The following is a 23,718-nucleotide window of genomic DNA, read 5'->3' as shown; positions in this document are numbered from 1 at the left end:
TATCAAAATTCATAAATAAAATTCATAATAAGACTTTTCTCTTTATTAACAATATAATAAATATTTTATACAACTTTTTTTTAAAAAAAATAGATACTCAACCATGCTAAAACTATACATCATATTTCTACAAAAAAATATTCTAATAATTTTTTTTTTCTGCCAACCAAAATGAGTCCACTTATATTTCTACAGTTTAGCTACTTCACGTACTCTTTCGTCAAAGGTAAAAGAACTAACTCAACAACCAGCCGTTGGGAAAAAGTAACGAGTGAGAAAATGCAACTGCTTCCATGATGTCATCAGACAATATATGCTAGAGTCTAGGAACAGCAGATATAGGACGTGACAGCACACAACACAAATGCTACAGCACGTAGGTCCAAAATCCACAAGCTTTCTTATTCAGCATTAGTCACGCTAATGTTTTCCTACCAACTTACAAAAGGAAACATGCCTTTGCGTCTTAGTACATTACATAGGCCTTCTCATCATCTCACAAACTTACCTGGAAATCCGGATTAGGTAACTTATCCTTGCAGGCCGATAACGCCTGGAAAATAATAAAGAAGACTCCGTAAGTCTAGAAGGCAAGGTGGTTGATTAAACGTTACAAACTAAAAGGGGCAGAGCAAACTAAAGTTCCTATTCAATAAGAACGAGCAGTGAAATACATAGTTTAGTTTGAACTATCGTATAAAGTTCCAGAAAACCAACCACATGCAACTCTTCCACCAGCATTTCCAGTGCTTTTGCTAAGCTCATGACCACCTGAAAAAGAAAGAGCATTTCAGGATGAACTCGGAGAAATGGAGGGCAGAAAATGTGTGCGTGCACGCATGCATGCAAGAGAGAGAGATTATCAATTCCCAATCTGAGCCAATCATACAATATGACCCAATCAAGCAGACAGCTTACCAAAGATTATTAATTCTATTTCGAAGCTATGTCATTGATGAATTATTTAAGAATATCAAGGGAGTTCATCTCGATAAATAATGCTAGTTGTCATATGTATCTAATCAAATCTCAATGAGTGGCAGAAAGGATATGGGTCTTAACATACCTGACCCATCATGAATTTCCCCTTCCAGAGACCTAGACCCAATTTGATTATTAGACAGTTTTAGGGAAAAGTTCAGCTATGAATTTGATTTTTAGACAGTTTTGGGGAAAAGTTCAGCTATGAAATATGATTCTTAGACAGTTTTAGGGAAAAGTTTAGCCATGAATATGATTCTTAGACAGTTTTAGGGAAAAGTTCATCTATGAATATCCCACAGTCCATGTTGTGAGAACTGAGACCCAGACCCAAGCCAACCAGATAGCACACCTATTTACGATTACAGACACGAGCTTTACACATAGAAAACCGCTTTAAAATTATGGAGATAACTTATTGGGGTTTGGATGGATAGGATTGGGTAGTTGGATGAAGGTAGAATCTACAACATGAAGAATATTTGATATGGCAACCTCTACTTCAATTCAACATGGTAATCAATTCCAATGTTATCAAGGGAGGTCAGTCATATCAATATTTCTCAACCTTGGTTGTTTTAGTTATGGCTTTCAGCCACAACCCAGAGGACCGAAGTTGAGTTTTCAAAGTCTTCAAAAAGGAGACCATATAGTAACTAGAAAAGAGCTCATATTTAGGAATGAAGAAATACTGGTTTCTTTTAAAGCAGGACGACGTAGCTACTAATTAGGAATCAATCCTACTTTTCTTCTTTCGTACGTAATAAAATTTAGCAAAGCCAGAGCTTGAAGCACGCTCAAAACCATGGGCGGGCTAAGAAGGGAAGAGGGAATGAATGAATTTAGAAAATTCCAACAAAGAAAAAAACGAACAACATGGACAAGAAAATCTTGGATCAGATCTACGAAAACAAAACAAAAAAAAAAATGTTGAAGACAATTACGCGGGATCAGACATTAAAAAAGGTAAAAAGAAAAACAATCCAAGAAAAAGAAGGAAGCAAAACTAGATTTCATGTAATTAAAAATGCTATAGGCCATGTGTGCGGAAAGACACCCAATAAATGGTGACACCATAAGTAGCATGCCTATTTTAACCTGAAAACAGTCCAAAATAACTAGACCAAGAAATTTCAAGTTACTTTTTGAAACTATGGTATGTAAGCAAAACCTTTGTTAAAATATCTCATTAAAATTTTTATGTAATAGAATTTAATCAAAAAACAATATCTAATCCATTAGAAGATGCTTTCTAATGCCCATCAAATGGTTTAAATTTCATCTGATACTCTAAAAAACAGAGATGAATATTTTTAGACTCTCCCCAAAATATGATCCATAACCAACAATGGTTATGTAGTTTCAGCTGAAACTAGTCTACAGAGTCATTTCTTATGTATACATGCAAGTTATTCTTTTGAAACCATTTAGTAATTTAGGTGATTTCTGGAAATATCTTATTGTCATGACACTTAAGATTTTACAGGTTTTAATTTACAGGTTTGGGTGCAACCAATAAAAAGTAAAGTAAATTTTTACAAGGTTACGAGATTTCTTTTTTTTTTTTCTTGCAGGGTAAGGGCGAAGGGGCTTTTGAGAGGTCTTTGCGAGGAATGCCTAAAATAGATTGGATATCTTGAATTTCAAGATCTGAACTCAAATTTGTAGATTTGAGCTTAAATCCTACAAGGTCCTAAGTTCCAATTTGCAATAGGGTTCTAAGATATTTTTCAAACAGACCTTACAGACCAGTCAGCTTTGGCTGCAGATACTCTGGAATTATAAATAAAGTGATAGTCTTGTTGGGATCAATAAAAAATATTTTCATGTCATTAGCAAGTGATTTGCAATTCATGCCTCACAGAATCATTCTTCCATCAATATTTAGATTTGTCATAGGGCGTCCTCAAATGTGTACATGCCCCACCAATGTACTAGAAATGATACCTCGGGACAGATGTAAAGCTCCACAAATTGCTTCAGCACTATGCTATATTTTCCTAAAAGAAATGAACAAGAAGTACACTATTGATTGATAACATTTTCTCAGTTTTCAATGTTTATAATTTATTAGTAGCTTTACCATAACAACTTAAACAATACATGCATGCATCAATATACTCTACAATGATGTCTAAAGCATCTTCTGGACTTGATTTATTTATTTGCTATATTAATCACATATTGTCAACACCTTTTTTCTTTTCTTTTTTGCACCCTTAACTCATTTTTTGGTTGAGATTCTAAAACTCGGAGAAAACTAGCAGAACTGCTTTCGAAAAGAAAACTTCATCGATTAGGCCAACAATGAGAGCAAAACCAAAGTTTTGAACCTTGGGCTTCATCATGATTGCAAATTCAGAAGTATTATAATATGCCCTCTGGGATATTAGGCAACGAGCATACCATGGTAGGGTAGAATGAACTGCCAACCTGCATAAAGCCATAGCAGTGTGGCAGTTTCTTGGTTATCATGCTGTGCTCAAATATACAAGAGATGCCAACACAAACACTTGTTCCGCCCTTTCTGTCTTAAAAAAACCCAAGAATGGATGCTGTTTTCGATGGCCTATTGATGTACCAAACTCCATGCCTGAGCATCCAAAATGGCTCCAATCTTTTTTTTTTTTTAAAAAAAAAAGGTACAGACACTCAAGATTAAAAGGGCACTGACTAACATAAACCCATTGAGATGAGCTAAAACTTAGTTTCAATAAGTAAAAGAGAAACAAGCAAATCACAAAATGCTAGTATTAACAGAGAGATTTTAGTGACTAGGATTCTTTTTGTGCAATAAACTGAACATAAATAGATGGAAAATAGCAATATATAGAAACTGATGCTCGACAAATCCTGGTGTTCCATATTGGCAGATATTAATGCCTGAAATTAATGGAACATAAAGTTAGCAATAGCATCTGAAAACCAATAATTACCCTTCCCAAGGTCATCAGGATCAGCATGGACAACAATAGCCCTTCCAACAATAGAATTTGGTCCAGAGAGGGGAATCTGCAAAAGTGAATAATCCTTTTTAGTGGTTAGAAGGTAGAAAAATCATTATCTCATCAGGAACGTATCAAACAAAAAAAGGGGGGAAAAATCAACTCACCTGGTTGTCAACAATGCTAAAAGTAACAGTACCTGAAACATCAAACCAAAACCAACAAAAAAATTTAATTAAATAATAAAAAACTAGAAGTCCAGCAACCACCCATGCACAATGCTTCAATAAATCCCTTGAAGAATATAAAAAAACCACTGCTCGTACCAAGTTGTCATTTTTAAATGCGATAAAAACAAAAATGCAGCACCACAAAGTGGCTGTGATAAAAAAAAAAAAAAGGTCATACCATCCTCGCCAGCAGTCACATTCCCAAGATCACCAGCATGGCGGTTCTTATCTTCAGGTGCCCCATGTTCCTTTGCATCAGGATTAAAATGCGGCCCTGCATTAGGGAAAGAAAAAGAAAAAAACATTATGATGTCCCACACATCAAGTACGCCAATCAGTGATCATAATGAGGTGAAATTACATAAATAATCTGAATCCCAAAACGAGAATTCAGTACCAGTAGACATGCAACCATTGGTGGTGTCACCCAGAGCGTGAACATGGAAGCCATGAAGCCCCGGTTTGAGCCCAGAGATGTTTGCTGTCACTGTAGTAGGACCTGAAACAGAGGTTAAAATTCCATCAACGAATGAGATCCAAAAACAAAATAAAACTTAGGCATCAATAATTGATCAATAAATTGCTATAGGATTCTATAAATAATTTACCATCCCCTTCCTGGGTGAAGTACACAGTGCCTGTCACACCCTCTGTGCCACCAAGAACAGCAACAGCCTTCCCCATTTTTGTACGTGATCTACACATAAATGATAAAAAACAAAAGAAAAGTTCCAAGACTACAAACAAGATGATGTTTGCACGACTGATATCAAACTGAATACCCTCCTAAATATCGAATTTTGCATGAATTACCTTCTAAAATTTATATTTACATGTATACCCTCGTAAAATACTTGTTTTGCTGTTTTGCCTTTTTTTTTTTATCCTTATTTTTGCATATATACCCACTCCATCTAACACCGTTAAAAAATTAACGGTTTCAAACTAAAATAACTAAAATATTCTTAATTGGTAGATGTGCAAAGAAAAACATTGTGATCGCAATGGAAGACACAAAAAAATGTAATTTCAAATTTTAATTTTATTTTTAATCAAAATAAATATAGTTTTTATTTACAGTATTAAAGAGGAGCATGTGCGCAAAAGCACTCGTTTTATAAGGGTACAGAAATAAATATAAATTTTAAGAGGGTATTCATGCAAAATTGAATTTTTAGAAGGGTATTCATGGAAAAAAAAACCCAAACTAATTTTTCTCGCAATTATGAACAGAACATGTTTACTCTTAAACAAGTCCATCGGTGCTAAAACTCGGTATGAAGACAAGCGTCAAAGTTATATCAACCAAAAAGGAAATTATAGAGTTGATCATCGACAAAACTGTACCAATATAAGCCCGAAATAAATAGTTATTTTCTAGTTTTGCTTCATAAGGTATTAAATGATCAAATAAACTAAGTAGTAATTAGCAAACAAGCAATCCAAGTTGCGGTACCTAGGAAATCATATATGCAACAAGTGATTCCTAACTCAGAAGAAATTAACCAAAAAAAGAGCCATCTAAAATTCGAAGTAAAGGAAGGAAAAGAAATCAACATAAAGAAACAAAAGCTCGATCAAAGCAAAAACAGGGGCAAGATTCATAAAAATCAAAGCAGAAAGAAGCATACATGGACTTCCTAAGAAAAGAATCGATCAGGTGATCGTTTGCTTAAACCCCAACGCTTATGGTACCAAAATCTAAGATTCATTCTAAACGCTTAGCATCAATTATGCCCTGTTTGGCTTACCTCAGGCCACCCCTTGGAGAGAGCGGTAGAAGAGCCTAGAAGAAGAAGAGAGAGAGTTAGGAGGGTGGCAGGTGAGGATAAGAGAGCTATTTAAGTATCTTTGGGGCGTCACGAGGACCGAACTCGCACCGGCGGTGAGGATAAGAGAAATTTGACCAAAGAAAAGAAGAATCACCGTAGAGAGAGACGTACGTGGGTACCCTGTCTAGGCTGATTTATCCTGAGCACGAGGCGTTCATGACGGACCATCGCACGTGAGTTCATATCAGACCTCTAGGAGGCGCCGCGACGCAGGAGCTTGATGGACATCAAACTCAACGTGAAGCGGACGTATGATAGAATGAGGTGAAATTTTGTGTCTCCATATTTGAAAGGGTTTGGTTTTCCAATGCTGTGGATCAGATAGATTTAGGGATATATTCTGACCCCGTATTTTGCCTTATTGATTAATAGCTCTCCGTTGCAGTTCTTCGAATCTTCGATAGGGCTGAGGCAGGGATGTTCCCTATCACCACTGTTATTCATTATCTGTGCAGACTCCCTACCCCGAGCCCTCAGGCATATAGAATCATACTTGCTCTTTGCGGATGACTGTCTACTTTTAGCCCGTGCGACGAGGCGTTCAACGCTAACCATACGCAGAATTTTGGGGGTCTACTGCAGAGTGTCAGGCCAGTAGGTGAACCTGAACAAGTCAGCCATTTCCTTCAACCCAAAGATTGACCAGGGACGAAGACCTCAGTCATGAGCATCCTGGAGATAAGGGAGTAGGATGGGACTCTGCACTACCTTGGGGTTCCGATTACTGGACTATGGCTACGCAGGGGGGAGAGCTTATTTGTGGAGCTGAGCATCAGGCGGCGACTGGAGGGTTGGCAAGCGGGCGTTTTGTCTATGATGGGCAGGGTTACGCTGTATGGTCAGTCCCGAGCTTCATTCCTCTTTACTTGATGTCTCACACTATGGTGCCTATAGCAGCTTTACAATGCATGGAGCAACTATTCAGAAGCTTTATCTGGAGGCGGCAGGGCGATAGAGGGAGTGTCCACCTGCTGGCCTGGGAGATATATGCCAGTTGACCAGCAGAGGCGGATTGGGGGTCTACTCCTTGGTGGAGGATCGGGAGATTCTAGTGACCAAACTGGCAGCCAGATTTTTTTTAGAGCCAGAGAGTCTCTAGGAAGCCCTACTGTGGGCGAAGTATGGAGACCCGACTCAACCGTCTGCCTTCTGAGTTGGGCGGGGGTCCTCCTTCATTTGGTGAGAGATTTGTGCTCGTGCCCCAGTGGTGCTACTGGCGATCAGGTGGAAGATTGAGGATGGGCGGGCGGTTAGCGTCCTGGAGGACAGGTGGCTCTCTGAGGTTCTATTGCAGGACTGGCCCATCATGATTGACCTCGGAGGGCTGGAGGGTTGCAGAGTCTGTGATCTCCTCGCTTCGAGGGAGTGGAGGTGGGACGAAGACCTCATCAGGATGTTGTTTGGGGAGCCGCTGGTTGAGCGAGTCCTATCGGAGAGACAGCAGATAGAAGGGTTTGGAGCCTGATCGGAAGGTTGATGGTGCGAGCCCGTGATGTTTTTGGGCTGGTGGGGAGAGCTCCGGTGCGACAGCTAGATGGCAGGTGGATCTGAAGGATGTGGATCTACCCCTGCATTGCTTTATTCCTCTAGAAAGTGGTGTGGGGGTGTTTGCCCACTAGAGGCATGCTAGTCAGGCGAAGAGTGCGGATCCCCTTAGTCTGTGTGATCTGCCCAGAGGTGGAAGAGTCTATCTATCATGCCCTCATTGAATGTTTGCATGCCAGTCAGATTTGGGAGTGTGCCTTGGCTCAGCCCAACCATCGGCAGGTGTGGTCGTCTATTGAGAACTTTGTGGCGGTTCTATGTGGGGTCCCGAATGTGAGGAGAGGGGGACACGGGCTACCTACCTAGCCTACCATTGCTGGTTGGATAGGAATGACCGGGTTTTCGAGGGTGGCAGCTTTTATCCGAGAGCAGTGGTGGATAGAGCTTTACTGCATGCTGCGGAGTTTCTCGGGATCATGGAGGTTTCGCATGTTGGGCTAGCTAGAAAAATCTGGGGCACTCATTCCGCTACTACAGCATCCAGGTCTGTTCTTGTGTCCTAGGTGCCCCCACCCCTCAGCTTTCTCAAGGTGAACTTCGACGACAGTGTAGGCAAGGGAGGGAGCTACATAGGTGTTGGTTTTGTCATTAGAGACCACGACGCCAAACTGGTGGCAGCAGGGGGCGATGGATCTTTGACACGTCCATGGTGTGTGCCGATCTCCGTGCAACATGGGGGGTGTCACCTATACGTGACGGGTGCTAGGCGCGGACTATATCCTCTTAGAGGGGGGCTCGGCTACATTCATCGAGTAGGTGCGAGGTCAAGGATGCACAACTGAGGAGCAATCACTGTTTCATGAGATCCGCCGCCTACTGGGGGGTGTGTCTCCTACCTAGCCACACATATTTATCAGGAGGCAAACAGTGCTCCTGATTGGGTTACCTTCTTTGTTGCTCATCACTCAGGGGGCTTCACCTGGATGGACTATGAGGCTGTGTCAGAGTCTTTTTGTAGCCTTTTGTTTTCTAATCTTATTGGCCGCATTCATATCCATCAGGTGTGAGCCGCCGTTGTTAAAAAAAATAATAATGAAGAGAGGCGTACATGACAAAAGTGTATGATTTTTTTTTTTAAAAAAGTCTCTCTTTAGGTATGCCATAGCTGACGAAATGGTAAGATTTAAAAAAAATAATTCTCTTTTTTTAAAAAAATTCTCTTCCTTTCACAAAAAGTTTTTTATTTTGAAAATACTAGTTTCTATGAAAAAATATTTGCAAAACTTATGATATTCGAGCTTTCCATTATATATATATATATATATATATATATATATATATATATATATAATGGAAGAATTTCTCATCTTGAGAAAAAAAAAAAGAGTATCCGCAATGAGGGTTTGTGTGGCCCATAGAGAACGAAATGAAAGATGTATTTAATTAGAGTTTTCAAAAAAAATAAAAAAATAACTTTCCTACAAAATAATTTTTTTATATTTTATAAAAAATATATAAGACATAGAAATCCTACTTTTACTGATTCAAAATTAGGATAATATTTTTTTATAAATATTTTTAAGCTTTTAAAGAGAATGAAGATAAGATATTTTTTTAAAAAAATACAATAAATATTTATATTATTTTTAAAAAATAGATGTCCAACCGAACATAAGTTATTGTACAATATATTTTTTTATAATCAACTAAATATATAAATTATTTTTTATATTATGTATTAAAATATTTTAATAAAGAGATTCTAATAGTACTTTGTCATCATAAATGGATTAAGACATGTATAACAATCCAAGTCCTTGTATTATTTGGGTTCCTTGATCCTGTATAAGTACCTAAGATCGATCTACCCAGCAAATAACCGATGTGGGACTAAACACACGCCCGCATGAGTCCTCACATACTCCTTCCGTTTAAGCCCTGACATCCTCGTCAGGCTAAGGGTTCAAATCCATTTATATCTAATCATAAACACCACGATCGGCCCGTGGTCAGTCCCAATAGATCCGTGCTGCAGTAACTCGTAGTCCACATAGGTTACGGGCTGGCTCTGCTTTGATATCATTTGTAACAACTCCACACCTCATCCAAAATGGCTAGCCAGAAGGTATTATTTGAATTTCTTGATCCTGTATAAGTACCCTAAATCTACCCAACAAATAACCAATATGGGACTAAATACATGTTCGCACGGATTCTAACAATATGAATTAGTTAAATGTAAGTATCTCTCCCTATATATATATATATATGATTTTTTTTGTGAGCCAGATGAAGATATATAAAAGAAGAAAAAAACTGCATGGGAATCTCTTCTGAACAGATAATATATGTCTCTAGCCGAATTGAAGCAATAGTTATCCTTTTCATGATTCGAGTAAGAGTAGCCGTTCATGGCGGTGAGGTGCAACGTGTCTCTACCGCCGGACACACGCTCTGCTCCATTTAATAACACCTGTCCCAGGAGCCAGGGAGAGCGGCAGGCCGCAACAAAACGACTAGAAGGATCCACAGGAAGTATCATTTGAATTTTGCAGGTGTGAACGGAATCTCCAACCGCATTGCGGATGCAAGATAGAGCCGGGCACCAACCTACCTGCGGAATTGTGTTGAAGCCGACCGTGCCCCAACCTTAATGTCCTACGCGAACATTGATATTTCTAATTATGTTAAAGATAAATCTGAGTTTAGAGGCTTTTTACGCCGAAAATAGAAGAAGTTAACTCGATCCAAATCAAAAAAAGGTTCATGGCCAAAAGTAAAAATATCATAGGGTTATTTTGGCATATACGAGTTGTATCCGAAATGATGTCTCTAGCCTCAAAACCACATCCGAAGGAAGGCCAACCACCTCTTCTAGAGCCTTCGAGGCTAGGAAACGGTTCTGATTTTGGCTAGCCGGGGGGAACACGAGCAAATGCAACTTTAGATCCATATTTGAAAAATCGTTAATGTTTCTTATTCCCGGTGTGAAACTTCTATGAAGGTTTTTTTTATATTAATATCCAGATTTATGTTCCAAATCCGGCGAGATTTAAAAATACTTACCATGTACATCTAGATTCTATAAAATTTTTATCCGAATTTGATATAAACTGGAATGGATCTGACATATTTTATCTCACCGGTCTTTAGCCCTAAGACATGGGTGTTGAGATGGGGCAAAGAAGCTGCTAAGATTTCGAAACCTATTCCTTCGTTTTTAGCCATTTTTTTTAATATTGATGGAAGGGTAGTTTTATCTATAAAATAAAAAATCACCTTTTTTTTAAAATTTATTCTCTAACCAAACACCATAATCTCCACACTTGCCCATCCAAACAAACACACAAAACTCTTATTCTATTGTTGGCGTTAGATTCTTCATGGGGCATGTCACTGATGTCAGAAAACCAAAAGATGGTTAAAAAAGTGGTAGCATAGGTCATGATTAGCCAAATATAAGTAACAATAGAGTAAAAATAAAGATACACAACAAGAAAAGTGTTTGATTGGCCAAAGGTTTGCATATAAATATTTATAAAATACATTCAAAGCAGTCGAGTAACTATCAGCTCCCAATACTAATAACTATCCATTCCTATCATCTACGTATCTCCAATAGTTCCTGTAGTTATATCCCACAATTACCACTTTTCTCAGTCTATCAACCACTCAAGTATTTCTGCACGTCGTGCCACTAAAGTTGAAAGTCTAGTTCTCACACGAATTAGGCCTACTTTAAACTTGATATCTTAGCACCGCTCAACTTGTACCGTTATATTCTTTATGATCGTTTGCTCTACCTTAGCCAAACTCGGCCTCTTAGATGTCACATTGCAGTCCATTTAAAATTATTATATCTATAAGATTTATCTATGTGGTCTCTATCTAGGACAACCTTATAAGTTGTTAGGATGTGGTGTAAAATCTGCTTAGTGGTCCTATTCCTTCAAACTTATTTGAATAATCTCCTTGACTCCTCCAAAATTTATTTCACAACCAAATTTGATGTTGAACCGGTCACGGGAGAGGTGGCTGCAGCGGTGACGAGTCGATCTCGGGATGACCGCTGCTGCTGCAAAATAAGGAGACAGAGGAAGAGGGAGGAAGAAGAGGAGGAGAAGAGAGGAAGAGAGGAGGAGAAGAGGGAGAAGAAGGGAGGAGGAAGAGACGTGGGGGAGAAAACTTTTAATTACTTCATTAAACCCTAATCATGAAGATAGTCCCTATATATAGGGCCCAAATAAATACAATTAACATAAAACCCCCTTACACAGAAATAACTTCAAATAAACCCAAAAATAACACAAATAAGCCCTACACAAATAAAACGCAAACAAACCCAAAAATAAAATAAAATAAATATGCAAATAAGTTGGTGGACTAGGCGGGTAGCTAATTAGCTCCAATGTTCCCATCAAAATTGTATCTTAGAGATGCTGCCCTGTGGTTAAGAGATCAAGCACGCATATGCATGCATGCATGCTAAAGGTTTGTTGCATCAGTGCTTATCGCTTCATATTAAACTACCATATCGTATCAATACTGAACCAATAGCTATGCTGTTGTATCTTTGATCAACTCCACCAACGAAGTTCCATCACATACAAGAGTTGTTATACCGGAATTTAGATTCCTGTCTCAATTTCAGAGAGATTCACTTCATCGCGTACCATGCGAGGTCGATCAGAGTGGCGGATTGGTTTGCATGAAGAGGGATATTACCAAGGTCTGGCATGTACTCCATTTTCATCATATCAGGAGTGTTTGCATTATGTACGGTACTGATCAAAAAAGATTGGTTAGAATAAGATGTATTAGCAGCTGGCGATTAAAAAAATACCTCAGGATCGACGGTTGCTGATTAAAAATTTACTTCCCGATCCTTTGTTACACTATCCATTTTTTCACTCCAACCTTCATCCTTTCATGGATACGCCACCCAGGTTTGGATTCATAAGCTGTGGCAATAGCACTTGTCTGCAGCATAAAATTTTTAAGTGTGCATAAAGATGCACAAAACTAACACAAAGTTCGCATAACGCGCAGATGTATATAAAACACGGCAGAAGTGTGTATAGCTATTATAAAGGTAACTGAAATAATGCCGAGGATTAATTGTTGTACTGCAACCAAACCAAGGGTTGGAGAGTTACCTTAAACTGTTGAATGGAAATTGTACTCTTCAATTCAAATTAGCACCACAGTTTTATTGATAGTTGGATACATGAAAGACCGGCAAGCAAGATATCAGTCTTTGCCAAATCACAAGGGCACAAACTTCAAATGAAGCAGGAGCTTCATCTAATTAACAAACTTGCCTCGTGTCAACTGTTTAAGGGAGCAAGAAAACAAAGATAAAAGGAGTTGCTAAAGAATTTTGCTTTTGTTTGAATTAAAAGTTTAAACTTTTTACGTACACTTGATACTCGATAGACTTTTTACATTATCATAACAGTGCAAAAAAGTAAACAAAACAATCACGAGGCAGATGGTGATAGAAAACACAAAACGAAATGTAATGATTTGCATCTGAAATTTCAACAATTTTTAACATCTCCGGGGTTCACTCAGGAAGCACTCCTTGGATCACTGACTGCCACACTGCAAAACCATGTTTTCATTCGCCGACAGAAGAAACTGCAGGGTGGTTGAGCCTTTCAAACATCTGATGCTCGTATGCGAGCACGATATCTTCATCACTCATGACTAGTAGAGGAATGCACAACCTCTCCTACCAAAAAGAAGCAATTCTCACCGGGTCAATGACGAGCACGGAAGAATGAGGTAAATTCTCAACTAAAAATAGTAAAACTGTAGTTTATGAAGAATTGAGAAGCAATCAAACTGCATCTAATGTCATTGATCTACATTTGGAGAGAAGGCTCTTTGTCAGCAAACTCAAAGCTCTGAATCAGCCTGACTTCTGGCATCTTGATCACTCCCTCTCCGTGCTGCTTCCCACAGCTGGGACTCAATCCCCAACTTCTTTAACTCCAAAAGCCCACGCTCAACTGTGACATGGAAAACAAGCACCAAAAGGAGGCTGCAGTAATTCAGCTTACTCATATATTTCTGATAATACCCATTTCATTGGCAAACAGGCACATTGTCCAGCAGTTGCACCCATCTCCTATCACAAGGAGGTGTTGGTGCGCCACTGTTAATCCTCAAAAATTGAAAAAAGTCCATTCCATTGAGACTAACTGCTAACAATACTAACACTATTTCGAATATTAAGAAAGTGTCTTGCCAATTTGGTAAGAACAAGAATGCATTTCTTCTCATGGTCTAGTAGTTGTAACCCAACACATACTGGATACTACCAGAAAAAGCCATAGAAGAACCCATTATGTACAGTGCTGACTAGAAAATTGTGTTTATTCTTCTTTGGATCAAGAACTATGAAAACCATGGCAATATAAATTTTAAGACATCTACTGCCCTTCAGACTTGCATATAGAACACATACAAGCATTCCCACATACATAGAGAAGGTAGAAAAATAAAGGCATATGAAAATATTTTTTAAATTAGGTTCCATACACATTGTTATATTCTAATATATTTTCTTACACGAGTCTCGCACGGGGTATGCATGGGAGAAATAGCATGAACTGTAGGGAGAGAAAATGATGTGGAGACAGATGTACAGACAACCTGGACCCTCATGTACACAGCAGCATGTTGGAGTTCGAGTTTAATACCAGAAAAAATAAATGGATTTCACAATACCTTCATTCCCATCATGAACTTCAATGCCAAGGCACATGCATGACTGCATGCTCATTTGAACTTATAGACACCTAATGCACTTTAGTGGAATTAATTGTAAAGGAGACAGTCAAGTTATTCTTCAGCATGTCAGACATTTTCAGTTATGCAAAATTGCAAATATTAAAACCGAATATCTTCATTTTTCTAAAATACAAAACATATGATTACCTTCTACCACATCATGTGAGGTAGGGGAGTGGTTATTTTGCTCAATCCAAAATTGCAAACGTTCATCTGCAATGTCCTCTTCCAAGCCATGATTTTTGACTCTCCTCCAGAAATATGTAAGCCAAGCCTGGGAGCGCATAGGAAGTCAGGCACTCAATGACACACATAATCAGAAAAATTGAAAAGCAAGAAACTACTTATCCTCTTGGATAGCAAGACCAACTGATACACATAATCTTAGAGAAAAGACATCATTGCACCTGCTTGAAGAGCACATCCTCAGACTCCTCCTGACTCAATTCTGAAAGAAAAAGTAACTAGGATTTTACCATCAAGCACAGTTGCAGTAACTAGTTGAGCGAAAGAACAATTAGATTGTTATGGAACTAATATTAATTGCATTATTTCCAAAGAAAAAGAACCATCATAATTCATAAACAATTCCATTTTTGACTCATATGAGGAATTTGCTTCATGGTCGTTCCCCATCTTTACACTACCAAGCATGCTCTATGAAAGAAGAGAGTTAGAGAGAAGAACTAACCAACTGCTTCCACAGGATTTTGACCTTCAGCTGCAATTGATGAACCTACAACAAGATGCTCGTTATTGTCTAGACTAAAGGCGTCAATTGTTACGACTTTAAAAGAAATGATTATAAATCACTAATAAATGGTCTATATAAACACAAAAACAGAGTACAGTGTCCATCAGATTGGATAATTAGTGGAAAGCATTGCAAAAAAGAAACCAGATGCCGTAGAATTACACAAGTTTAATCGAGTATAAATGACATGTCAAGTAGACCAGATATAGGGGAAATTCAGTGTGATCATCTCAGTTGCCAGAACGGAAGAAGGTGCGAGTGTGGATGCAAGGAAGCGGATATCTTAGAAATATTTTTAGCAATGAAGCCAGGTGAGATTCTGGGTTGATTTTAAAGTAGGTCCGTCACCCTCGATAAAAGATTTCGGCTTCTAAGATCATCATGTCAATAATTGCTAAGCTGACACACATGCGCACACTATACTTTTGAGAAGGGACATTTTTGACTTTCTGAAGTGCCCCAAATTATATCTGCTATCATTCATTTCTATTGATTTCTGATTCAAATATTACAAGAAGCAAGGTTATGAAAAGGACCAGGCGATGCTAGTCAATGGATTAGGCAGCTGCCTAAGAAGGAAATCCTCCAATACTTCAAGAAAACACACGTACAAACTCCCAAAACCAATCTCCGGGGCCGACCACTTCTCCTTTTAATAAACACATACAAACTCTCAAATCTCAATACCAATCTCCACAGCCAACCACTTTTCCCTTTTAAAAAAGCAGAGAAAGGAGGAGTCTCCAGCTGGCTACTGCTCTTGTTCTTTCCCTTCTTTTTTTTCCTTCCCATGTAAAATCTTCCGGCCAGGGAAGTATATCATAACTAGTAGTATCTTATCTTAGCGGGATTGAAGTACTTCATAACTAACAGTATCCCATCCATCTTAGTGGGATTTAAGCGATCACCACTTAGGCCCTTTGGGGGGTAATATTCACCTAGTCAGGCACCTAGGTGCTTAGTCAGGTGCCTTTTATAACACTGATAGCAAGTAACATTTTCTAATGGAATATATATGTAACAAATACTATCATGTACTCTTCTCTAATCTTTCTGCTCAGAGCTTGGCTATACTTTCCATTGCAAGCCAGTCCTCCTCCTTTGGAGTTTACAGCAATTACATGCTTTTCCAACATATACCATTTCTTTACTACATCTGTAGTCCAACTCATTGCTAAACCTAACAAGCCAAGTGTGTAACTGAAATCGTGTTCCTGCCAAGAATTCAGCTTTAACATTGCTAAACATATGCTGCATTTTATACTTATATTTATATCAAGGATTGCCGAATCGGTACTAGGTGCCGCACGGTCCGGTTCGGACCGGACCGAACTGGTACCGAACCGGTCGCCAAAAATGCCATAACGCGCGCTGTGGCAAATCTAACCGGACTTGGTGCGAACCACGGTTCGCACCGAATCCTGGCCAAATCGGACGGAACCGGTCTGGTTCCGTCCGATTCGCTCTTATGCCCGCTGTGCCGGAACCATTTTATATGCCCAAACCAACCCGGTCAGAGACTGGGTCGGCTCGGTTCGGCCTGAATAGGGCGGTACGGCTCGGTTCCACATTTCTTGATATATATATATATATATATATGTGCATTTTGTTTCTTTTGTTTTTATTGTATTTACTTTCTTATATATGAAATTAGCATATGTAATCTATTTATTTCTATTTTATTTATTTATTATAGGATAAATTACATAAAAATCAATTATTATGGCCATATTTGGCCACTTATAAAATTTTTCTTCTCCTTCAGCATCCATACCAAGTACAAGGTCAAGATTGCCCCCTAATTGAGTAAAAGCCTATTTACATGACTGATATTGCCTTCTAATGAAGGAAAAGTCAATTTAATCCTTTAGAACATAAGAAGGCACTGAGCTGACCATCTGCCAAATCAATGGTGAAGAAGAATCCTAAATAAGTTTAGCATATATGATAAAGAATATAATAAAAACTTCATATTAAATTATTACATTAAGGAGATGAAAGAGTTATGTCTTTCCCTCTTCTTTCCCAAATTGGTGTTTAGATCTCGTCATTCCTTCTTCTCCTTCCAATCTTTCTAATCTTCACCATTACCAGCCTCTTTCAGTCCGCCCTTAACTAGCCATCAACCACTGCTCTCTAACAATGAAAACTTAGAATTTATCTCTTATTTTCTATTTAATTTGTTTACATGCTGGGAAATGTTTTATTCTACTTCTTTACTTTCCTCTTCCTTCTTTCTTGGCTTCCCCAACTCTAAAGATTGCATGTCTCAGTAGGCTGGTAATTACAAGATTGACCCTTACAAGTTGGCACTCATCATGAGGCAATAGAACGTAGTCATTGTTACATTTTTCTTAGTGAAACTTAGGGTTTCAAATATTTTTGCAATTGGTAAGATGCAGCCATGGCCAATAGGAAATTCAAGCAAACAATCTGAATACGAGCATCAAAAGATGCAAACCTGCATTCCTAAACATTTAAATAAAACCTTATTGTTCATAGAAATCTGATGGAGTTCCTTGCTTCACCTGTTTACCTCTTCTTCCTCCTACCAAACTAGAGGCCACCTCCTTTTTATTTGCTTTACCCCTTCATGTGTTATTCTAGACAAGAGGAAAGTTTTCATAGAATGGTAGGCAATGTGCTCTGGTTCTGGTACTTGAATTCCCTGTAAGATTTTAAAATTCATTAAAGAGCTTAAGAAGTAGAGGTGGATCTAAATTGTTCACTTATTTTCTTGAGTTATTAGAAACTAAATAGAAACTTGTTCTTATTTCTAAAATATTTCTTTAAATAAAAAGCAAGTTGTCTATTTTACTGGTGTAGGTTGGGTGAAAATAATTTCTATTGCTTAGAGATGTCTGTTTTACCAGTTTAAGCAAGTTTGGATATATTAGCCTTATTAAGAACATTCAAACTTCAATTTTGGATGGGCCAACATAATAGTTAATGGGCCTAAACAAGATCTAGGTTACATTTTGGATCGTTAAAATATGTACCCCTGTTAGGTTGTTAGTCCAATATGATTCTTATTTTGTGAAACATGAGTTTCTAGGATGGGCAATTATAATAATATGCCGTCTTACAAATAGAACTCGAATTTCCAAGTTGGACCAACATAAGGTGTATCCTTTTAAGTTGTTGAGTGGTGCAAAGTTTGTTTCTCGAAGTTAAAGTCTATGTAAAGTTAATGAATCCCTTCTGCTTGTCATATCACTTCCATTCCCCTCACTTGGCATGAGACCCACTATGCCACCCCCATTTTAGTCGGGCTCCATCCTTCCCCAGTCAACATCAGACTACATTTCCAAGTCCATCTTAAAAAGCTCTAGAGATCAATCATGGTCAAAACAAGATAGTGAAAATATCCTGCAATCAACTATGTGGTTTTCACCTTGCACTTTTGTCGTTGCTCCCCTTGCATTCTATGTCACAGCTGAAGTGATGACAGAAACCCTTTTTAGCAATGGGAAGAGGAACCATGGCCTAACTAGGAGAAAATCTTATCCTGGTTCTTAGTATAGCAGATAAAAGAGAGAAAGTTTAAAGTGTCAGAATGTGAAAAGGCCAATATAATTGATTTTTTATTTATTTACCGTGTTTCCTTAGACATGCATTGCTTGAACTCATTTGCTGGCATGTATGTATACATGTATGCATCTACAAATACGTATGCACAAATATACACACATAATGCAAAGATACATATACACACACACACACACACATGCAAGATACATACATACATACATACATACATACATACATACATACATACATACGTATATATATATACACACACATACATACATACATACATACATGAACATGCATACGTGCACTCTATGATATCAAATTGGGCTTAAATATTTTTAATTTTGTTTCTTTCTTGTGAACCCTTCTGACAATTTGAAATTTTGGGTCGCAAATGTCGGCCCTTATATTGGATAATAATCGAGGCACATTTTATTCATACAAATATTAGCAAAAAAATATAATTTATGAGTAAACCGACAAAAATAAAGGCCTTATCTTATCAATAAAATTTCATTTCTGATACATTTCTTCTAACATATTTTCCAATCATCAAGAATTATTAAAATGGTCATTATTGATTTTGTTTTCTATACAAAGTGTAAACTGTGAAAGTAGATGACAGTTTACTGGTGCTCATGGTTTTAAATATTGTGGGACAAGACTTTCCTAGTTTTTTTGTGGAATAGGGTGTCGATATGGGTGCCTTGCATATCGACACTCAAGATGGTGAATGTCCTATCTTGTTCTATTTCTTGACTTATCCCATCCCGCATCCCGACACTCGACCCGTCTCAACACCTAGGATCGTAGGATGTCTTATTATCAGTATTTAAAAACTTGGGTGCTTGTGAAACTATTTTCATTTGTTGAGTTCCATTTGTTTAATGCACAACACTGATTAATTTCTCGAAAAGGCCATTTTCTTTCCAGTATGGATCCATCTTTCAAAGGAATAGAAAGACATATCATTGGAATCAAATTAAAGTTTTGATTTCAATAAATTTCTTACAAAAAGTTTGATTAGATCTTCAAACCAATATATAGTAATAACATGAAAATGTTAGTAAACTCTATAGAATATGAGAGCTCATTAGAAAGACCAGAGGGCCCAATTACCATATAAAAGTCTTGCGACTTGTTATTGTTGACAAATAGAGCAACAACCAAGGTACGTCGTCGTAGTACCAGGCCCCATACCAATGCCACCCTATCACTATGTCGGTACATACGGTACGGCCGGTTCGGCATACTGAGTGTCGGTACGCCTTCCGTACTATGTACCGATACTGAACCAGTACGGTATGCCTTGTACCGCCCCATTCGGTATGGTATAGCGAACCATGGTAACAACCAAGGTTCGTTGTCTCAATACCAAGCTCTGTACCAGTGCCACACTAGTACTGTGTCGATACGGTATGGTATAAGATCTTTTCGGCATACCGAATATTGGTACGCCATCCATATCGGATACCAATACAGTACGGTATGCCCCAAACCGAGCTCCATACGCTACCCATACCGGATATTGGTATGGTACAATACACTCCGTACAGCTCGATTCGGGCCAATACGGCGAACCATGGTAACAATGATAGTCAAAATAAAGTATTCACTAGCAAAGAACAACACTAGTTTAGAGAATGATGTCTGGGATGAGGTAGGGCTAGTGATGGATTAGTTTGAGATTGGTTCGGCTCATGTCAAGTTGGGACAATAGCATATGAAACCTTGACGAACACCCAACATCTAGTTGAGACTCTTTTACCAATACCTACTCATAGGTCAACCTCCATGCCATAACTTGACCCATTCAAACAATAAATAAACATGACATACAAGGCTCAATCCATAACTAACCGAGCTTGACCTATCTAGTCCAATGACTCCAACTATTAATGATTCATTACCAAAACTAATAAAAAAACTAAATACTAAAAAAGACCTAGTATTCATTAAATTCTTACCCAGGTCATGACTCAACACGAGCTAAATTATTCTGCCCAAATAGAACTGTATCCTTGCAATTCAAGAGTTGGCACTAAGCTCTAACATACCCAACGCATTAAAAGTTCTTGTCAAATAATTTGACTCATACACGACCCAAATTAAAAATAGGTTAGGTTATCTAGTTGATTCAATCTTTACCGCTAGTAGGAGGAAGCATTCATTGAATGCAGAATTTTACTAATGACCATATCTTAACGGAAAAAGTGTTGTATGGCTACCATAGATTTGTATATATCATGACAGTTAGGACCAAGGTCTGCTGAACCGGCTCGAACTGGCCGGTTCAGCGCGTATCGTACTGGTACCAACGCCCACTAGTACGGTTTAGCTATTGAAAACGGTTTGGACCAATTTTCACTGTGTATCGGTGCGAACCGGGCCAATACAAGCCGGTATTGGTGCGAACTGGGCCGGTTCGTACCAGCCCAAGCACGGGCACCCCTTGCGCCCCACACGCAGGGTACGTGAGGAAGAGCGCCAGTGCATGAGGCAGCGCCCCCCGCGCGTGGCTCCTCGGCGCGCGCGGGGCAGTGCACCCACACGAGCTCCCGAGACAGCTCGCTCGCACGGGATATTCAATGCACCTTTATGGCATTTAATGCGGACGCGCGCGCGGATCTTTGCCGGTACAGTACCAGTTCGGTTCAGTACTGTCTCGGTACCGTACCGGTACCGACGCCCACCGGTACGTCGGTACAATCGGTATGGGGAACCTTGGTTAGGACATGTACTAAACTACATTGGCTAGTGAGGTTGTACCATATTGTACCAGTGATACAGGGTGCAGCATGTTGGTTAGGAACTAGGACTCACTACACCTATCATATCGAGCGTTGGGACTAAGAAATGTACCACATTGACACTCATTACGGATTGTACCGATTGGGTATGGAGATTGGAAATGGTACTTAAAATCTCGGTTAAGATTACTAAAAACACAGACAAGGGAGGTATTCTGAAAATATCCATACAGTTCATCCAATTAAACAAGTAGAAAAATGCCTCCCCTTCAATTTAAGTGGAATTGGAATTCCGTTACAAAATCACAATACAATAGCATTTTCTGCAAAAACAACTTAAGCCAACTCTAGGACAAGAGAAAGCAATATTTTCTATACGAATGATGAGAAAATGTATAGAAGAGGCAGCCAAAAAAATCAACAGGGGTCATGGAAAATAAAAACAAAATTTAGAACTTTAGCAGGAAATTACCTGAGAATGATCCAGACTTGATACTTGCACGTCGATGTCGAGCCATTGCAAGAAGGACAGCATCCTCTACCTTCAAACAAATAAAATCAGTAAGAGCCAAGGGAAATCCATACAATCTAAATTAGTTGGAATCAAATAGAGAAAAAGCTTCAAAATGATGAAGTATGCATGCAAGTACGTCTGTCTATATGTACATAATTATGCAGTCTATGTAAAAGTATCAGTTCATGGGGCATGTTATTATAGTTGTCGAGCACAATTTGTTTTGTTGAACCTAACTTTTAGTTCCTCATGATAGATTCCAAAATATAGTCACTTTCAATCTTAGTAAGAAGGTCATGAAGATTCATTTTGTAGCAATAATAAGCTATGAGTTTTACCTATATTAAGTGCATCGCTTACCATTCGACACATTAGTTCTTGCATTGGCTAAAAACTATTCAGTATTCTGTTACTGTTTCTAGCTAGCATGTCCTGGAAAGCTGCCCAACCTAGTTTCATGGTCTAAAACTTGATTCAACAAAACTACACAAGATATTCAATGGGTAAAATCTCAAGTGCAAAAACCTGAGTTCTCAGGTTTTCTTTCTTCATAAAAGCATAGAGAAGAATCTTAGGTATTACCTAAAATGAGTATCAAAGAGTAAGGGAAAGCACACTCAAAGAATAATCAGACCCCTTTAGAATAGGCTGTCACTTCACCAACAATCAATATATACTCAAAGTACTTCAGAAAAGGTGTTACTTCCAATTTAGGACTAATTACTGCAAGTGGGTAATGGTATAACTAGCAAATATTAGCATGTCCATCAGGCCTAACTAATAGTTAAAGAATTATAACATGAGCATGGATTGGAAAAAGAGAAAAGAAAAGAAAGAAAGTTTTATGCAACAACACAATATGTAACAATGTGCTACCGAAAGAAGAAAGAGGCAAGAAGGCATGATTTGACAATCGGCACTCCCTCCAACTCCAAGGCACAAGTTATAAGCGAAGGGTAAAATGCAATACAGTTGCTAGGTTTAGGGGAAGCTCGGAAGATCCCTTGATTTCCTGAGGTTAAATTGCCAGATTTAGAAGTTACTTGTCCATTGAATAAATCTATAGGTTTCATACTAGATCCTCTTTTTCATCCAAGGATGACTCAGTTGAGATTTTGGCAAGATGAATCAAATATTAGTCCTAAAAGCTGACCCCTATATAGATAGCATACTGTCTTGTTATGCAAAGATATGGCTGAAGGCTCCAAAAGAAACAATGGATTTAAATAAGCATTAAAAAGTATAAATCTGCATAACAACCAAAGATGTACTTGGAATCACATAACTTGCCTCTTGAAATTTACAACTTAAAACTTGGCATAGAATACATGCAAAAAGAAACTTGACTTCATGAAATAAAATTCTAAAGAATTAATGCTTTAGGAATGTAATATGTTCAAGTAAAGGATGAGTCTTATGAAACCATTGAAGTGTGAGAATAACAAAAACAGGATACCGGCGCTTTGTCATGCAAAATACAAGAATTCATTCACTCCACAAGGATATTATAAGACAAGACCACAGAGGTTCCATGAATTGAAGCAAAAAAGTAGATTATATTTGTCATGGGCATATCAAGTGTTAAAGAAAATATGAAGTCATTTTAAACTGAACAGTGAATAAACTAACTAATAAAAAACAATAAAATAATTAAGAAAATAAGCAGGAACCTTCATTGAAGTTAGTTCTCGCAAGCCCTTCTCAACTAAAATCATGCACTCAATATTTCCCTCTTCAGCTAGATCATTTACATTCAATTGCACTTTGTCCTTCTCCTCTATATCAGCTATTTCTGTTGAATGTTAAAGATGAAAACAACGAATGAATAACAAAAAAAATCTGAAGATTGAAGGAGAGATATTGATATATTGCATTAAAATCTTTTAAAATAACCA

At 38.2% G+C, this 23,718-nt stretch overlaps 2 protein-coding genes across 3 annotated transcripts in view; both read right to left on the bottom strand.

The window, feature by feature from the left end:
- Window positions 1–272: 272 nt before the first annotated feature.
- Window positions 273–6,014, bottom strand: LOC103724299 (superoxide dismutase [Cu-Zn]). Of its 2 annotated transcripts, none has more exons than XM_008815515.4 (8): window positions 5,908–6,014; window positions 4,765–4,853; window positions 4,554–4,655; window positions 4,335–4,430; window positions 4,094–4,125; window positions 3,918–3,993; window positions 718–771; window positions 273–553 (listed from the first exon to the last, which is right to left on the bottom strand). In XM_008815515.4, exons 2-8 carry the CDS (start codon window positions 4,838–4,840, stop codon window positions 531–533), a joined length of 459 nt encoding a protein of 152 aa, XP_008813737.1. In that variant the 5' UTR covers window positions 4,841–4,853; window positions 5,908–6,014; the 3' UTR covers window positions 273–530. The 2 variants fall into 2 exon arrangements, with proteins under 2 accessions (XP_008813737.1, XP_008813738.1); XM_008815516.4 differs by lacking the exon at window positions 5,908–6,014 and adding an exon at window positions 5,788–5,891.
- Window positions 6,015–12,845: 6,831 nt separating this feature from the next.
- LOC103713683 (coiled-coil domain-containing protein SCD2-like) overlaps window positions 12,846–23,718 on the bottom strand; it is a 52,167-nt gene continuing 41,294 nt past the window's right edge. Inside the window, exons 11-16 of the mRNA XM_039115133.1 lie at window positions 23,494–23,615; window positions 21,782–21,851; window positions 14,963–15,007; window positions 14,679–14,719; window positions 14,419–14,545; window positions 12,846–13,487 (exon numbers count right to left, since the gene is read on the bottom strand). Coding sequence (XP_038971061.1) covers window positions 13,375–13,487; window positions 14,419–14,545; window positions 14,679–14,719; window positions 14,963–15,007; window positions 21,782–21,851; window positions 23,494–23,615 — 518 coding nt within the window. The 3' untranslated portion in view covers window positions 12,846–13,374. The remainder of the gene's footprint in view (window positions 13,488–14,418; window positions 14,546–14,678; window positions 14,720–14,962; window positions 15,008–21,781; window positions 21,852–23,493; window positions 23,616–23,718) is intronic.

The sequence above is a fragment of the Phoenix dactylifera genome, chromosome 1 (genome assembly GCF_009389715.1).
Source record: "Phoenix dactylifera cultivar Barhee BC4 chromosome 1, palm_55x_up_171113_PBpolish2nd_filt_p, whole genome shotgun sequence".
NCBI lineage: Eukaryota > Viridiplantae > Streptophyta > Magnoliopsida > Arecales > Arecaceae > Phoenix > Phoenix dactylifera.
This window is presented reverse-complemented; position numbering and strand designations above follow the sequence as displayed.